The sequence below is a fragment of the Aptenodytes forsteri genome, unplaced genomic scaffold (genome assembly GCF_000699145.1).
Source record: "Aptenodytes forsteri isolate BGI_AS27 unplaced genomic scaffold, ASM69914v1 Scaffold96, whole genome shotgun sequence".
NCBI classification, from domain to species: domain Eukaryota; kingdom Metazoa; phylum Chordata; class Aves; order Sphenisciformes; family Spheniscidae; genus Aptenodytes; species Aptenodytes forsteri.
This window is the reverse complement of record NW_008795029.1, coordinates 1,095,578-1,113,293: the sequence shown is the minus strand read 5'-3', so window position 1 is coordinate 1,113,293 and position 17,716 is coordinate 1,095,578. Positions and strand designations below refer to the sequence as shown.

At 39.7% G+C, this 17,716-nt stretch overlaps 1 protein-coding gene across 1 annotated transcript in view; it reads left to right on the top strand.

Moving 5' to 3' along the window:
• Positions 1-6,041: 6,041 nt before the first annotated feature.
• IRS2 (insulin receptor substrate 2) overlaps positions 6,042-17,716 on the top strand; it is a 25,724-nt gene continuing 14,049 nt past the window's right edge. The window contains 2 exon segments of the mRNA XM_019471211.1: positions 6,042-6,064; positions 6,446-6,485. Of these exon segments, the coding sequence (XP_019326756.1) occupies positions 6,042-6,064; positions 6,446-6,485 (63 nt within the window).

Genomic DNA, 17,716 nt, shown 5'->3' with positions numbered 1-17,716 from the left:
TTTCCAGCACAATAGCTCTAATGAATCCTCTTCCTGAGGAGGTTGATATGTTCTCATAAGACAACCAGTAGTGTAAAAGGTCTATTTCTTAGCTGAAAAACAAGGCACAGAACAATATTAAAATTTACATTTTCTAGGGGCTCTCATCTAGTTCATCTTCCCTGGCAATTTAATCCATTCTGTTCATATATTACCTTTCCCAGTAAGAAGTTTTACTTGAGTTGCCAATTTACTCTTAATTCTAGACTGTACAAAACCATTCTGACTTGTCTAAAGTTACACTTAGAACCAAACTGTGTACCTATTAAATTTGGCAAAAAAATCTTTCATTATTTCAGTGGGTGTCAGCCCTTAGGCCAAGATAATTCGAACGGGTTTATCTGCACCGGTGTAGGTATGTCGTACATACAAGCTCCACTCTCTAGCAAAAGCAGAGGGTGGAGCTTGCACACTAACTGTGCAATGTGATTTAGGACCTCTACACAGCCACGTGATGTCCATTTCATCCTGTTCTTGCCACTGAAAATTTAGAGGGATGACAAGTGAACGGTAGCGTTTAAAGAGGTTGTCACCTGTAGCTGTTTGGTCCTCCGTCCCTCCTTTTCTCCCTGGCCAAGGTCTAGGAGGCAGAATGGCAGTACTCTCTACTGCCTCAGGAGAATGGCAGTACAGAACATGTGAGTGATCCTCAGCCAGTTTACAGCAGAGTCGGGGAGCTTAACATAAATTTCTGATACAAGTGAACTTAAAATAAGCTGTCAGGTTTTGGACTGATGGTAACATATGGACTTGCATTCGATCCCCCTAACTCCTGGCTGGGAGGTGGTTTTCTGTCTGAGCAGTTGTTGCACAGGTCACAACACTGCTTATAATGGACTTTGTTTTGCAAACAGCAGCACACTCTGATAATGTTTTAATCTCCTAGATCCTCAGTATCCTCTCAGGAGAGACACCCCTCTGTTTTCCCCCATTATCTCCTTTAATCTTTCTTAGGTAAAACTGGCTTGGTTAACACAACCTGCCAATACATGGCTATGGATGATAGTAATTTCAGGCACCCCAGACAGACCTGGAAGAGGATGCATGTCCACAAGCTAAGGTCTTAAACTGGGGAACAAGAGTGACCAACCTTGGGCAAGATAAAGCGTTTCCCAGACACAGTTCTCCATTCTCACCTTTACTGTGGGGATGACTAAGTTATGAATGAAGTTGCTAATGGCCATGGATTAAAAAACTGCACATCAGTGCCGGTTTATTTTGACAGACCTAAAAACTTTGGGGTTATGGCTGCTTCCCAAAAAGCCTAGCCCATCTTGGAGTGGAGTGAGTAAACTCAAAAGAGGGGAGAAAGCTAGACCAAAATAAGATGACTGTGAGCAGGAAACACTACAGCCACGCCAGCATAAGCCATTCTTGCTCCTGAGTCAGAGTCCTGTGTGAGCATGAGTCAAATCCCTTAACTGTGGCAGCAGAGCCACGCAAGATTTGTAGCTACAGCACCTTATTGCGGCTCCTAAGCAAAGCCTAAAGTAGGAAAAAAACCTGTATGTAAAAATTAAACAGCTGACAGAACTGAACAAACAGGAGTGAAACCAGGTTAACATCGAGAAAAACTGTTACCTTACAGGTATGCTTTAGTGAGAAAAACTATCTGAAGACATTCATTTAAAAACAGTCACCTTCCTGTATGTAACCTTTTTTACTTTCCCATACTTTGTGCTGCTGGAAAATTCCTACAGTTCTTTAAAAAAAAAAAAAGGCATCAAAATGTGCCTGGATACTGGCTTGTCACTGGGTGATAGTAGTCATTTCAGACATACGCACATACAGAGAACTGCATATGTAAAATCTACTCAAGCTAGTATGATGAGCAGAAAACCAAAAAAGAATGGTGTGAAAAAAAAAGGGACGGAAGAAATGTAGTGATTTTAGTAGGAATGCACTGTGTATTTTCTGTAAAATATGAAGGGATAACCAGCCGTTTTTTTTGGTGACTGTGGGTCCCCTAAACTTGAATGAGTTTTTCATATTCTTGTGATTCTGTTTACCATATGCAAAACTGACAGTTCTTAAAATATATGTAAATAAGTGTTATTTATAAAGACAGTCCGGTCATAGATGTAATGAATCCAAATAGATTTAGCCTTAGCTCGGTTCAGTGTTATTTTCCAAGCTCCTCTCTTCACATGCAAGAGTCATGCATTTAGAACAGGCTGCCTGAGGTCATAGACAGGATTTAACGAGTGCAAGCCTGCTTAAGGAGGCCGATTTGAACTGAGTGGATACAGAGCCTTATTTATGACACAAACATAATCTGAATGAAATTGGTTTATGTCTTGTTCGTGTTTAAGAGTACTGTGCTACCTTATGCAATATTTGCATTGGAAAATAAGAGATTTGCATGGAAGTGAATCACCAAAATTATTCACAAGGCATTACAGGATTTTACAGTGGATCTTTCATAAGGGAATCAGGATGGATACTGTGGCATTGATTTAAAAATATCATTTGGATGCTATGTGTGAAATTTTGTTAATTTCTTTTAGTAAAAAGACTGTCTCACCATCATTTTGAATTTAAAATATAAAATCTCCTATCTTTCAAATAATACCTTTTGCTCTAGAAGGCTTGCAACCTATCTATCTGCATCACAGTGTTAGTGCAGGCATTGAACATGGGGAGACAATTTAGGCAGAATGAGAAAGCACCGTTTGGAGCACATAAGGTCATCTCTTGAATAGGAGGATTTTCTGCTAGCAGCTGGCACTGCTGAATCTGACCAGTGACTGGAAGGCATCTTGCCAGAAGCTAGGACTTAAAAAGATCTTCAGGCCGGGGAGCACAAAATTGAAATGGAGAGGAGCTGATCAGCTTTTTTTCTAGTTTTAAAGATAGGTCAGGGAGGTGAGTGAGGCAATGATTGATGGGGTTGGCACTTCTGGGTTTGTCTATGGGGGAAAGCTGCACTGAGGTAAATTTAATTAGCTTTGAAGCCAGTATAGTTACTGTAGTGCCTGTCCATGTTATGTACCTTCTTGGTACAGGAGGACGTTTTTCATTTTCAACCTGTCAGTAAAATATTCAAGATAAATAGGAAAAGTCATTCTTACTCTGTCATAGAAGTATACACATGAAAGTTTGTTCTGGTACAAAGTTAGGGCCAAATCCATGCCAGGAAAGATTTGTCAGAATAGCCTTCCCAGCAAGCCCTCTTAAGACAGGGAGAGCCTGTATGAGCAAGAAAAGTGCTTTACCTATGTAACATACATCAGTGCAAAAGTGCAAAATAAGCTGTACCACTTTTGTGCCACGATAAGTGGGTTTCCCCTCGGGCTTTTACCAGTATAAAAAGGATGCAAGACAAAGCACCTTTCTGGCCATTTGTACAGCTGCCAAGGTTACTTGTTACGCCAACCACTATGTCTGTTTAAATTCACATCTACCTTATTTCATACTATGCCATTCTCAAGACTAGTCCTGCATAAAGCCACCACCAGCCACACTAATGCAGTGTTGTGTCTATACCATGGTTACTAATCATGTTCTAATGCAACAGCGAACACACAGAAGAACATTGGTAACACATGGTTTTGCAAAGATACCCTAATGGAGATGACTCTGTTGATTTGGACTTGACTTTACGGCTAAAAAGATCAACTAATTTTTTTTTTTTACCTCAGAGAAACCAACATGTGTCAGCTCTCCTATGCTAAAAACATATTCAAGATAAGATGCTTTAATTTTGTATTGAGGTGAATTTTCCAAGGTCAGTCCCAGGCAAGAGGACTGGGCTGACCTTGCTGAACTAACCTTGTGGTAAAATTAAAGTATCCAGCACTTGGTTGTGTTTCCAGTTTGGCGTATCTGACATATATTAGTGATTTTTATGCAAAAATTTTGTATCTTTTTTTTAGCAGCAAAGACCTAGTCTTTATAATCTGCTTTTGTGTTACCTCAGAAGCAATTCTGTAGTCCACCCTCCACACAGCACAAAGCTTATCAGAGAGACCTAAATCCTACATACGACTGAAATTCGCTGTGGATATCTGTATCTATGACAAGTCCTCTGAACCAGGGAGCGGTATGTCCAGAGTGTTTTGTCATCCTTGGTGATGCAATTTGCGTTTGGAATAATCATGTCTACACAGTGCTCTGGAATCGCTATGTCTACACAGCTGTTACAACACTGCTGCTTTGCATTCTTGGAAGATTCCACGGTTTAGTGCTTTGCCCCTGTTTTTTTTCCATGCTGCTCATTGTGAAAGATCCCACCAGAAGGTAGTGGAGTACTTACCACGATTTCTCTCATTTCATCACAACGTTCGAAGTGAGCTCCGCTTTCAAAGGACTGTTGGGCATCAGGCAAGAAGCACTGAAGACCACTGGGAGTTTCCTGGTGCTATTTGTATGTCTTTAGGGACAGGGACATGTGCACAGCTGAAGCTGAGCAGAGACAACTGACTAAAATAATGCATGAAATGGTGAGACTCAGTAGTGACGCAGAACAGGGACAGCCAGCAATTTCAACAGGGTTTGGGAATATTAACTTTCAAGAGCCTTAAATGGAGAAATTGCCCCGCAACTGTAAGAATGGAACATGTCATAAGAATTTCTCTTGGCACGGTGAAATATACTCATCCATTTTCATCTGAAGGCTCGTGTTCTCATTTGGTAACCATTTCTGCAGAGAGAAGAAATCCACAGAAAAAATGGTCAGGATTATTGTGAAGGAGTTATGCGCAACAACTAAAAAACTGTCTGGCTTATATGAGTGGGCAATGCACAGGCATTTATTGATGAGTTTAAGTATTTGAAGGTAGCTAATTGTGTTTAGGTCATTAATGTGACCGATAAGGCTATTCTCACTTCAGATGGCACTTAACAGAAGGCAGCATTTTTCTATGATGTAGCAAAGACAGATGAACACCATGGGAGACTTACTAATATTAGAATGATGCAATGGGTAGGTCCAAGAAACCTACATTTTTAGAAACGCTGGACTATTCAATGCTGTTTTTTTTCTTTAAGGGAAAATATAGAAAACACTAGTGCTATGATTATTCTTGTGTGTCTGAAAGACTTAGCATACCCATACACCTATGTTTCCCCTGTTTATGAAGCCTTTCACTGGATGCTTAACTAAAGAAAGGCTCAATTATACCCAACCAAGTGGGGTGATTTTAGATCGTGCATTAACAACACTCAAAAACTAGATGCTTGATTGGCAATATCTGCCTCATGTGAGAATTATTTCCTCTATGTTATGCACATTCTTTCACAGCAAAGTAAACAGAGAAACACTGAGACATTTTGAGTAGTAAAAGAAGTAGTGATGGTGCACTGCTCCATTTGATCGGGAAGACAACAGTCAGGGATGCCCTACAATTCAAATGTGAAATGAGTGCAGATTTGTGAACAAAATGGATGCCCTCTTAGGGCAGGAGTAGGGAAATTTGTACACATGAAGGGTTTTAATGTATCATACACAGGGATTTTACTGAATTCTGCAAAGATTTTTATATAATCAAGCAACGTTATGAAAATCATTTCAGAAGATATGTTAGTTAGGGCAAGAGAGCAGGGGAAAATATTCCGTGGAACTGTAGAAATACACTATCCCTTTGGGCAGATGAATGAGTTTACGGGGTCTCACGCTATGCACATTTTATTTGTTGCTTTGCAATGTGGAATGTGGAAGGACAAACTTGTACCCGCAGACTGCTGTTAAAAGGTGCTATGTCAGTAGATACATTGTTAGAGAAAGGCTGACAGACACAGAGCGGGGTTTTGCCTTTGAAAAAAGCGTATTTAGACTTACCTGCTCTCTGACTCCTGCAAAAGCTGTTTCTGAAGGGTCACGACCATTTTCCTCTACTCTCTCTCCTCTTAGTCATGCCAAATTTAACTTTCTTTCCATTTCTCCATCTTTTTATCATTCTGTTGTGTTGTGTACACAAAATCAGTAAACATGCTATCCCTTGAGTTCCTTTCCTTCTTACATAGATCGGACAGGTGTTCAGCCAGTGTCGGCATCTGCGGCCATGGTTGCTGCAATGTGGCATGGGTGGGGAAGATAAAAAGGAACAGGTAGTCATGCCCAAGAAATAGCCTCTGTGCCAAGAATAATAAATATTGCGCTTTCCTTAATTGCGCAATATCCATTCCAAAACAGAGTACTAGCTTTGCCTGAAGATTTCTTTTCTAATACCCGTAGATCAGTATAAAGTCATCTGTTAAATAAACAGGATTCTGCAGTCACCAAAGATAAAAAATGCATAGAATCTCCATAGTTATTAAAATATTTGTGTAGTCAGAGTTGGGTGATTTATTTTGTAACAACTCAGTCCAAAGCTGAAGGCATAATGAAAATAAGCCAGAAAACTTATTCTAGCATTTTTTCTATCCTGTACCTGCTGTTACAATAAACTTGCCTTCTACTTGTTAGGCCATACAGAGTTGCCACCTTGGATATGTACGACTCTGAGGTAAATGGTAGAATGGGAGAGAAAGACAGCAACGATGAAAGACTGTTCAGCAGACTTCACCTAAGGGTTGTTTCACATTTATAAGAAGTGGCAATGAGGTCTTGTACGTTGAGGCACTTTAGCGTTCAACTCCAAAGTTAAGTGCTTTGCTGTGGGTTCTTCAGAAAAGAAAATTCAGTGTCAACTTTCATTAACCAATAGCGATGTAAGACACTAGCTATTCAAGGAAGATGACATCAGTATGGAGGCCATATGTGTTACAGAGTCAGAGGTGGATGGGTATCTTGCTATCCATCAGGAGACATAAATTCAAGAACTGCTGTGAATTTGTGGTGAAGTTTACCCGCAGTCAGCTCAGTTAGGAATATGTCACTTGGGTCAAGGAACCAAAAGCGATCAGATACCACGATGCACATAATACCCCTTGAATGCTCCTAACTATGAAAGGTAGGAGCACTTCAACTAATCCTGGAGGCCACACAGATGTGCAAAAGTTTTCTTGAAGACTGTGCAAAATGGTGATGCATATGTATTTTGTAACCTTTGACAAAGCATCTGTTATGGTAGAAATGCTGTATATTAGATATAAAGAAACGCGTCTTAATGAGACATGGCCATGCATTAATTCTTAAACGTATTAGTTCTTACCATACTCACTGGAAGATGCAGTATGATCATAACCAGATTAGCACATGAAGGCTCCAGCATAAGTACAGCCAACACCAAGAGAATCAGCAGTCAGTAGCTAGCTGCATAAACAAAAGAATTCTGTACTTTATAAGAGCATCAACAAATTCAACTGCTTTTGAGATCTACACCACTCGGCTAGGTGGGTAGCCCTTGGCACAATGCTCTACGCTTCAAAAGATATCAGAGGTATCCAGGCATCTGGCATAGCTGCATAATTTGTAACAAATGATACATGTCTTAAGACTTGTTGCTTGCTTCAAGTCCTTGGTTGTTAGAGATACATTCACAACAAGAACCTGTGACGCTGTGCATGGTTAAGCCTTTGGGACATTCATTGAAAGGCCTGCATGCCATGATTTCCTATCTATGGTGATAGGTAGTGAGAAAGTTTTGCCTTGTCCGCAGGTTTTGTTGGCATAGCCTGCATAAAAAGAGGGAAACTGGTCAATATTGCAAATGCCTTAAATAAATTCTTTTATTTGAAATGCTTTTCAATAGCTAGAGCAGACAAGCAAATATCATCAACAGGAAGGGTATTTTCGAACAGTGGAATTTCACTTAAACACTATTTGTAATGTATTGGTATTTCTGGAGGTCTCCTACTTGATGATGTAAGAAGAGTACTCTTTGTTCAAATTACAGGCTTAATAGCTGCACTGATGATTATCAAACGTATTTCGGTGAGCCCAAGAGTGAATTTAAAAACCTGTGTTGCAAAAAACAGTTTCTTTTGAGGATTTCCTGTCTCTTTGTCACTAGAGCAGAATTCTCAAATGCAAAGGAAATTCTTCACCCACTAGCCAAAGTCTTTTTGAAGCAATCTGTGTACCTAGCTAGCTATTTGCACCAAGTCAGCATGCTGAAATCTTTTGCCAAATTGATTGGTAGGTTAAGACGAGTTATTTGAAATCAGCTTCAGCGTATCCCTTCAGATAGCTCTCTTATGGATCATCCATGCCATTAGGGTTTTATTGTAGAAGGAAACAAATCCATTTTAAACTTTAAGTTTTGAACATATTTTAAATCCTTAAAAACTTAAAGATTAACATTTTCAAGTGTAGTAAAAATAAAAAATAATATTTAGGTAAAGCAAATAAAAAGAGATTAAATGAATTTAATTAATAGTTACCCAAATTAGAGAATGCTGTCTTGATTTATTTAGTCTGATTCATTCAACATACAGTAACCTTAAATATCTACTTATAATCATCACTTCAGTGTAAAGCTGTTTAGTTAAGAACTTCAAGTTCTTCCATGAAATGCAAAAAAAAATAATAAAAAACGCTCATAGAATCATAGTCTAGCTTGCAATTTTGGTGAAGAAAATGAGGTTTTAAATTTTAACTAAAAGTAATAAAAAACGCTCATAGAATCATAGTCTAGCTTGCAATTTTGGTGAAGAAAATGAATGGTTTTAAATAATTTTTGTATCTTGAAGAGTCAGGGGCTCAGCTGCTTCTTTTCCTCATGATTATATAACCAACTATTTTTTTTTTCAGTTAGGAAAGAAAAATGCAGTATGGATGGCCAGATGTAGAAGTCTGCAGTGCAAAGAACTGGATCAGGACTAATCGCCCTAGGCTCCTTTTATTGTCTGTGAAAAAAAAAAGGGGGAAAAAAGAGAGAAAAAGCACTTTAAGGCATGATTCATACCATCCTAATGTGGGCATCTAAAATAGGTCAGATTCATTGAGCTCTAAAATGTCTGTTTTTCTCCATGGACAGAGGCATGGTCACCCTAGGGAATCACTAGCTTAGATGTGGATATCTATGTTATCAAGTAAGGTGAGATGGTTTCCACCCCATGTAACTTTTGTGACCAAGAACAAATATCTATAAAGAAAGAAACATTGCCTCTATAAAAAGGCTTCTAATACAATGATATGTGCTAAAGCTCTTGTTCCACATTCCCTACAATGCCCTAGGATCCTCTAAAGCTTATAGATTGAAATTTCTATCACAGAGGAAAACATGTTGTAACACTGCATTAGCTTTCATTCTGACTCGTGAAAGTGATTGCTCACTAAACTTAAAACTAACACTTGCCAAGAAGTACACAGCAGTGATCCAATTAAAGATGTGCACGCGGAATTCAGTGCTGATTAGTATGTGTATTATAATTAGTGCATACAGCAGTACATCAGTATATTAGTGTATGTATACATATATGTGTATATACACATACTAATAGAATGCTTAAAAGACAATTATAGATAATAACTGTAGTTAAGAAAAACTGAAAGCCAGCAGACAGTCATATAAATTAATAAATTTCACACATTAAGAAATGCAGTATATGGGTATGCAAATTAAATATATCTATGAAAATGTAGGGATAAAGGCAATAAGAACATGTCTTTGTTTTATTCTGAGTTTCTGTAGCACTATTCAGGACAATAGAAATCCTAGTGATGACATAGTTCCATTGCTAGTTGTGGAAAAGAAAAAGCATTCATTGAATATTTCTGTTTTGCATTTAGAAAGGAAAATAGAGTCTGCATTGCCAAAGTATCATCTATTCTGATATTCTCCTAAGTGGATGGTAAAGAGCATCTATTAACTTTTTTTTAATTGGCAGGACCAGGTAACTTGATTTAAAGCTTTTAAAAGGAATCTCGCACTGCTGCTCATCGGCCAAAAGCTTTGGCACACTGGAAAAGTCCGAGAGGCCTGGAAAAATCTAATGCCGTGTTGATATTTCAACAGCGTAAACAGGATGACCAGGGTAACTGTAGATGAGTTAACCTGACCTTGGTTCCGTGTGAAAGAATGGAACAGCTGACATGGGACCCTGTCCATAAGGAAATAAAAAATGGTAACATAATTAATACCAGTCAACGTGACTTTATGCAAAACAGGTTAAGTTAAACAAACTGCATAGTACTTTTATGAGACAAGAATTTTGATCATTTGATTTGTTTAATAAAGGTAACTATGCTGACAAAACAATGTCTTTCAGACTTCCGTTAAGCCTTCATACCACATGACACCCTGATTAAAATATTAGCACTGGAACAAAACCAAGAAAACATATATTAAATGAGACTAAACTCAGAAATTCAATGTGTAGTTCTTAACTAAAACTTACCAAGTATTGCCAGTGTGGTGCTACAGAGATCCTTTCATGTCTGAGACAGTGCAATTCAATGCTTTCACCTATAGCATAAGAAAAAAACCCATAAACTAAATTCTAGTAACATTTCTAGTGATGCAAATGACAAAAGGAGAGAAATTATGAGGACAGATTACAAGCAAGAAGTGATTTAGACAACTTTCTAGCTAAGCAGAAACAATATGGGTATTAATATTGCGAAATAAAGGCTATCTACTTTGGGAGGAGGACATATAGATTACACTTGCAGGACTGAGGAGTGTAATGGCTCTAAAAAAATGGGAAGGCAATGGCTGATGGTCAGTTTTTTAGTGCAAAATAGCACGAAGTTGGCTAACGTGATCCACAGTTTTACTCTGGAAGGGGTCAGAGATGGTCTTCTAATGGGTATGGTGGTCAGCCCAAATTAAGCTCTCCGTAGAGAAAGGCAGAAACAAGGAAAGCTACCACCCAACAAACACACATTACTCTGCTTTGGACTATACGAACAGAGCAGTTTCTCTGGGATATATTGCAAACACAGCGCATGGAGAAATGGTTAGCAGGGGTTACGTACATCTGCATAAATAAGACACAGAAGAACAGCAGGGAGTTTTTCCTTGCTGTGTTTGGGGAAACAAGATTTTGGCTACATTATTTGTAAATAAGATTGCACAACTTTGCTAGCCCTTGTGGTGTTTTTGTTTTGGGTTTTTTGATTTTAGTAAGCACAAAGCAAGTCTCAGAGTGAATCAAGAAGCTCGAGACAGTGCTGAAATTTTTGAGACGTTTAATGGGAAACCCATCCTGGCAGTGTCCTGCTTATTTTCCTGTCTCCTGGTCCCCAGGAATTTGATGTGTAAGAGGTGGAATGCTCCCCTGGTCCCCTCCAGGGCAGTCATCGTTGGCATGGGAGGACAGAGCCGTCTGCCCACCCCCCTCACCCCACGCCCCCAATTCCCCCCTCTTCCTCCGGTCTCCCTTCTCCATCAGAGAAAGACACTAATTTTCCACTCCTTTTTCCCTTCCTGGAATGCTTTAAAAGGGAAAGATGATAAAGAATCTCTGTAGGTCTCACCCCACTCTTGTAGATTGGAAAGGAGAAAGCATATACCAAAGCAGTTTGATGCTGACTTGAGAAGCTATACTGGATTGCATGCAGCCAGCCCCAGGACCCTGACCTCTTAGTCTTGTCCAGTCTCCAGGGCTAGGGTTTTAGATGGAAACCAGGGAGGAGGAAAAGGGGCCACTCAACGTTTAGGGTTCATTTCTGTATGGAGCCAAACCTGAAGTCCCAACTCGGGATGAAGAAACTGCTTGGGGTTTGCTAACCTGGCAGGGTTAGGCAGGCTGCTGTAGGGAAGCAGAGATGAAGCTGAAGAGAAATAAGTGGGGAGATGCGTATCTGTTGGTATTACTCAGTGCCTGTGGATAAGATAGTAGTAATGGCTGATAAAGTGATGGGGAATCAGACTGGTGCATCAGGTCATGTTGTGAGGAAGCAGCCCTCATGCTGCCCTGCAACACGGGCATATACCCCACACACCTAAGGGTGCAAAGTATCTTTGGTGACTCACTGCCTTACGGTCCTGCAGCCTTTCCTCTCTGATCTGACACGTGATCTTATATCTGATCAGTAAAACAAGGGGTTTGTCAATCAGCTGCAGCTAGTACATCAGTTCACGGAGCAGAAGAGCCTGCAGCAAAAATGTGCGGGATGTGGGCCAAATGGAGAGAAGTGTCAGGCAGGAGCAAGCGTACAAATATCGTGGTTAGTGCATGAGACTTGGCAGACTGGGAAGCGAGAGGCAAATGTGGGGCAGGACTGCTATCAGGTCTGGGAGACAGCAGGAGTCAAAAAAATCACCTAATAATCACTGACATTCGTATGGAATGTGAAGATCAATACAGATGAAAAGGGATAAAATGGATAGGTTATAAATAAAGTACCGATGAATAACATCGGTATGATGAATAACAGTTATAAATAAAGTACCGATGAATAACATCCCTGCCCCTCAGCGTCTTCACCACCACACTAAGGATACTGTGGGCTTCTGTTTTTAATCCCTCTTCTAAATAGGCTGTAATTCTGCCCTTTCTAAAACAATGACCCAACAGCTGGTGTCTTCCTTCTTTCTCTACCATCGTCAACAGACCGCCTGTGAGGAGGGAGAGGGAAAAAATGAAATGTCTCCATTTTGCTCCCCCCTGGCTTCCCTTGCTGGCTAAGCGTCTGTCCCACAGCTGTCCCACAGCACTCAGAGAGCAATGAGCAACTTCAAAGTACAAATGTCTTCCCGTTTTCTGATTTTCAGCACAATCATCAGGGTTTTGCCCCATAAAGCCTAAAATGTTTCCTGAAGTTTTCCGATAAATTCCAAAGTGGTCACACTGTATCCAGACAGGCAAGCAATCAAATGCATATATTCATCTTGGCCATCTAAAAGAGAGGGGGCAAGCGTAAGCTAGTCCTCTAGAGTCCCTTTACAGCAAATGGAGAGGGACAGTTATTTTCTAATGGAAATATGTCGTACCTGTTTTAGGCCACTGTTTTGTGATCATCAATACCAGAGCTGTGCGCAAATGAACACAAGAGATGTTAAACATAACCTGAACGTTTCTTTTAACATAAGTTGAACATTTTTGTTAAATGAGCAGAGCACACAACATTGAGTCCATGCTGGCATTAGGGGTTTATGCTGCCTACAGAAGCTCTAAAGATGCCCTAGCTGGCATGAAGCTGAGTGCTGAGAGTGGATGGTATCTGACTGGGCATAAACTTCCAGGTACAAAGTTAATGTCTCAACTTTTTGTAAAAAATTTGAATTAGTAGTTGCAATTGTACAAATCAACGCCTACATCATATGGCTACATATTATCTCCTCCAATATTAACAGGAACATAAAGCTAGATTCACTATATTGTGAATATACTCACTGTTAGGCTTCAGATCTATCTGAAGAAAGGATGAGTAACTCTCCATCACTTTCAGAGGAACTCTAGAGGCTAAAATGCATTAGTCATCCAACTTTTAGATAGCTATGGTTAGCTGAGATGAACACCACCTCACCAAATATACAGGGAGATTCAATCCAGCTGAGTTTACAGCATCTCTTCCCTTATCCCATCACTTACAGGTATAACTGAATGGCCACCTGAGGCCTGTAAAGGAAGACTTAAATATTATGACCTAGTTCGATCACAAGTTATTTGTGCTGTAGAGGACATCAGATCACTGAACTCTCTACAGTTTGCTTTAAAATCCATACCGCTACAACAAATACAACTTTAATTGTGAATATCTATTCTTAAGTGACTCGTTAAGCCTGAGAAAAAGTATAAAATTTATCCAAGAAAACCAATAAAATAGAACATGCTTGTTGACAGAAAATAGGTCTTGTGGATTGTGATGGTTTTCTACAGATATAACATCGCTTCTGGAAATACAGAGTACAGCTGCTGCATTTATGTAAAATACCCCTGGTCTACACAGCACTAAAAAAGGTGCATTCTCCTGAGCTTATTTATAATGAGGGACAGAAATTAATTCACTGAAACTAATGAACTTGAGACAAAATATTGTCAATTCTGTGGGGTTGTTTTCAAAAAGAAGGGAGCCTCATCAATTGTTGTGTGTTCCTGAATCTTACTGGAACAATTCAGAGGGAGTGGTTTGTAAGATTTTAAGATTCTTTAAATTCTTGAAATCCAACTGGAGGCAAGATATTTGTTTAAAGTAGTATGTTAATCTGATGTGTGTGTGTGCAGGGTGGTTACAAATTTGAACCTGCACGTGGAAAAAGCAAACCAAAATGAATTACAGACAGCCTTCGAAAGCGAGAAACTGAACAACCTACCTTCTTTTCCCCAACTGAAAGTAAAAAAGCAACTAAAATGAACAAGTCATTAAATTGGGTTGTTAAATTATTTCAGTATTATCAGTCTAAAGGATTGATAATGTAAGGATGTCTGAGCGTGAAAGTTTTGGGGAGTGTGATTTTTAACTTGTTGGTATTTCTTTAAATATAGCCAACACAGGAGGGTGGCAGACAACTGTTGTTTTTGAACTTGATTATCCTGCAAGAATATCTAGATCACTTACCCATAGGCATTTTTCAGCAAATGTTCAATTAACAACTTGACAGCCCAACCATTGACTTTACAACTATCTGATCCTTCTGCAATCAATAAATGGCATCTGTGTAATTTATGCCACTGCGATGCAGTTACATGTTAGCACATTTGTAGTGCTTATGCATTTCTAAACAAAGCAGAGAAGGTCATTTTGTCACAAAGAGGGACACCTTCTCAGGAAATCGTTACAGAGGAAACTGTTGGGTAGATGTATCGGCTGGGAAAGGTAAACCAAAGGCCAAACTACGGTGCAGTCCAAGGATCTCTCACCATGTCCAAGTTGGTTAGGACAGAAGAAGTTTTTGTCAAACAAACTCAGAACGCTTTGCAGCAGAAACGAAAGGCCCTTTCAGCTCACTGGAGGGTGTAAGGAAAAGATGCCCCCAGGAGGCTTCATTTCCGAGGCTTCTTCCAGGTCCTTATACAACCCCAGCTGAAGAAACGGTTTGCTTTGGTTTGGTCACCATGAGGTAGTGGACCGAATCTTAGCTCACTGATCCACTTCCATGACAGCTGCTTTCGAGAGATGACAGCAACTCTTGCAACATCTGCATTTGGAGTTATTCACCTTTAAAAAAATCTACTTCCGTAGCCTCGAAAGATATTACAAGTCAGCAATTCCCTAGCCAAAAACAATTAGATTTCCCATCATGTCATAGAAAGAAGTGAATTTCTAAACTCAAATGTATCCTGAGCTTCCAATATGCAGCCTACCTCTCCTTATTAGATATCTGAATAGACTAAGGAGTGATCCAAGGGATGTTTCCCATTCCCTGTGGGGCTTGCGGAAAATATTCTAAACCTCCTTTGCTGCATATCAATAAAGACACTGGGAAGAAAACAACGACAAAGTGAGGAATAGAACTAAAAGATGAGAACAGAAAAAAACAGAAGTGTGTAGGAATGAAGTGAGGCACCCAGAAACATTCCCTTATTGTATGATTAAATGCAACAGATGAAATTAAAAACATGTTCATTTGCCATGATTACTTCATTCTCTCCTGTTACAAATGCCGTTCCCTTGCTTAATCAGCAGCTTAACTGAAAGCACACTCTTCACTTGTATTCGATTTTGTGGTCTCCCACTTCAGTAATGAAAACGTAATGTTCACATGAATATTTTATTAACGTTAAGTGACCATTTTGTTTTGTGTCCATGAGCACTCAGCAGAACATCCATGAATCTTTTTTTCTTTCTTCTTGTGGAAATTACTTGACAGTAATTTTTTTAGCAAGTTACTAGTATTATTTAGACATATAAATTGCCTCCAACCACGGTAGTGCTTGCTACAACATGGATCTTGGAGATACTCACTCCTCCTTCTTCTGCCCTACAATCCAGCCATCCGTGACAGAGTCTGTTACAGCGGGTGTGGCGTTTGAGCCATGATGCCCACCAATTGGGAGAAGGTTTTATTCCACCTCTCTCGCAGGCACATGAAACTGTATAAATTTCTAGTGCCAACAGTTTTGTACTCATCTTGTTGTGATGCTTAATCTTTTTGAAATTAATAGTTGCACCTAAGCTGCATGTCTGAAAAAACACGCTTCCAAAAATATATTGAAAAAGACACTCCACCTCTTCCTCCAGCACACGTCTTGCCTTTCGTGCTTTCCCCGTGCATATGAGCCCACCAAAATACGGAAGGTTGACACTTTTCAGTTCTTCTTTAAATGCTGGGCACGCCTACAGCGTCCATCAGTTAGGCAACTGGCAAGCTGAATCCGCTGCTCGTCAGCCACACCGTTCATGGGACTGCAGAATCGCCTTTCTCCCATTTGACTGCCCACATCGGCAATCTCCCTCAATTCATTGTATATGTACAATATATACATTAAACAAAACAGAAGGAGGCCCAACGTTAATTACTCATCTACACAATGTCTAACACAATGGGAGCCTGAGGCTCCAGTGAGTTTCCCAGACGCTGTCTAAATAATGCAGATAATAATTCTCCTTGAAAGCAGTCAGCCCATTTGGAGGGCAAGCCTTCCTCATTTTATTCACATAAAATTTCCACTGAAGGGGTACATTGAAAAAAGCAGGCAAGGTTTTCCTCTGTAGCGACTCTATCTCCCCAAATGTCTCTTTATCTCCCTGGTGGTCTTGTGCGTGCACAAATTAGACCAGCAAATGTATTGCATGAGGAAGAATTGCACCAATAGCTTATCCCAAACAGTAAGAGTAAGTGACGATTCATAATCATAGTTTTATACGCTTTATTTTGCACAATCAAATAAGTAGACAGTATATAAAAAACAAAAGAAAAAAGAGAGAGAAGACTGTTTTTTCCCTTTCAGCAGTAATAATCCTGGGGCTATTTATACAGTGTATATATCATAGAAATCCAATAAAACAGGACTGGAAGTAAACATGAGATCATCTAGACTATCACACTGCCCTGCGTCAGGACAACTGTACTTGTGTCATTCCCGATAAATATTTGCACAGCTTAAAATGCTCCAGTGATGGGGACTCTATAAAAATCCCTTGACAATCTGCTCCAGGACTGCATTACCCCTGCTGTTAGGAAAATTATCCTGATGTCAAGACAAATGACGGAGGAAGTTAGGCTCCCTTCTGAAGTTTAAAAAAAAAAAAAAAAAAGCTAGTGGAAAAAGGGTTATTACCTAAAGCAGATGCAAAGGCCGTCTGAAATAAAGACAAATAGCCAAATGAATTGTAGGGCAGAGGGGAAAGCTGAATGCCTGGGATTGTTTTGCTGGGGAACAGCCTCCAAGAGCAGTAAGAAACAAACAGAAAGAGAGGCTGGAGTAACCTGCCTAGGGAAGAAAGTAAACGAATATATTTTCAAACAGAATGCTACCTGGAAAGAAACAGGGCTGGGAAAAGCAGACCACAAAAAACCCCTCTCCTGTTGGAGTCCTACTGTGTTTGGGCAAATAGGTCTTTGCAAACTTTCTGTAAATACTGCATCAAAGAAATATTGAATTCTATCATCGGTTTCTTGAACAGAAATACCCTGAAGGTCCCTAGGTCTTGGCTATCCATGCAGGTCAGAAAGGCACATTACAAAATCTCTTTTTTAAAAAAAAAGGGCATGTTTTCAGTGATTCTTAGACATTTACATGTTCTTCTCAGACGCAAGGGGGATACAGACTTCAGCTACGCCTTGAAAATATTTGGCTCTATTGCTTCACGAACACTTTTTTTCTAAAACAGGATTGGTTATATTCTATCGGGCTTTTTTCTTCAAATAAACAACAATATTTTTTAGATTCGTGATCACTCCAGAAGGAATAAAAGAGAGCACTCCTCCTCCCCCCCCCCATCATTTCAAAACTGTTTCTT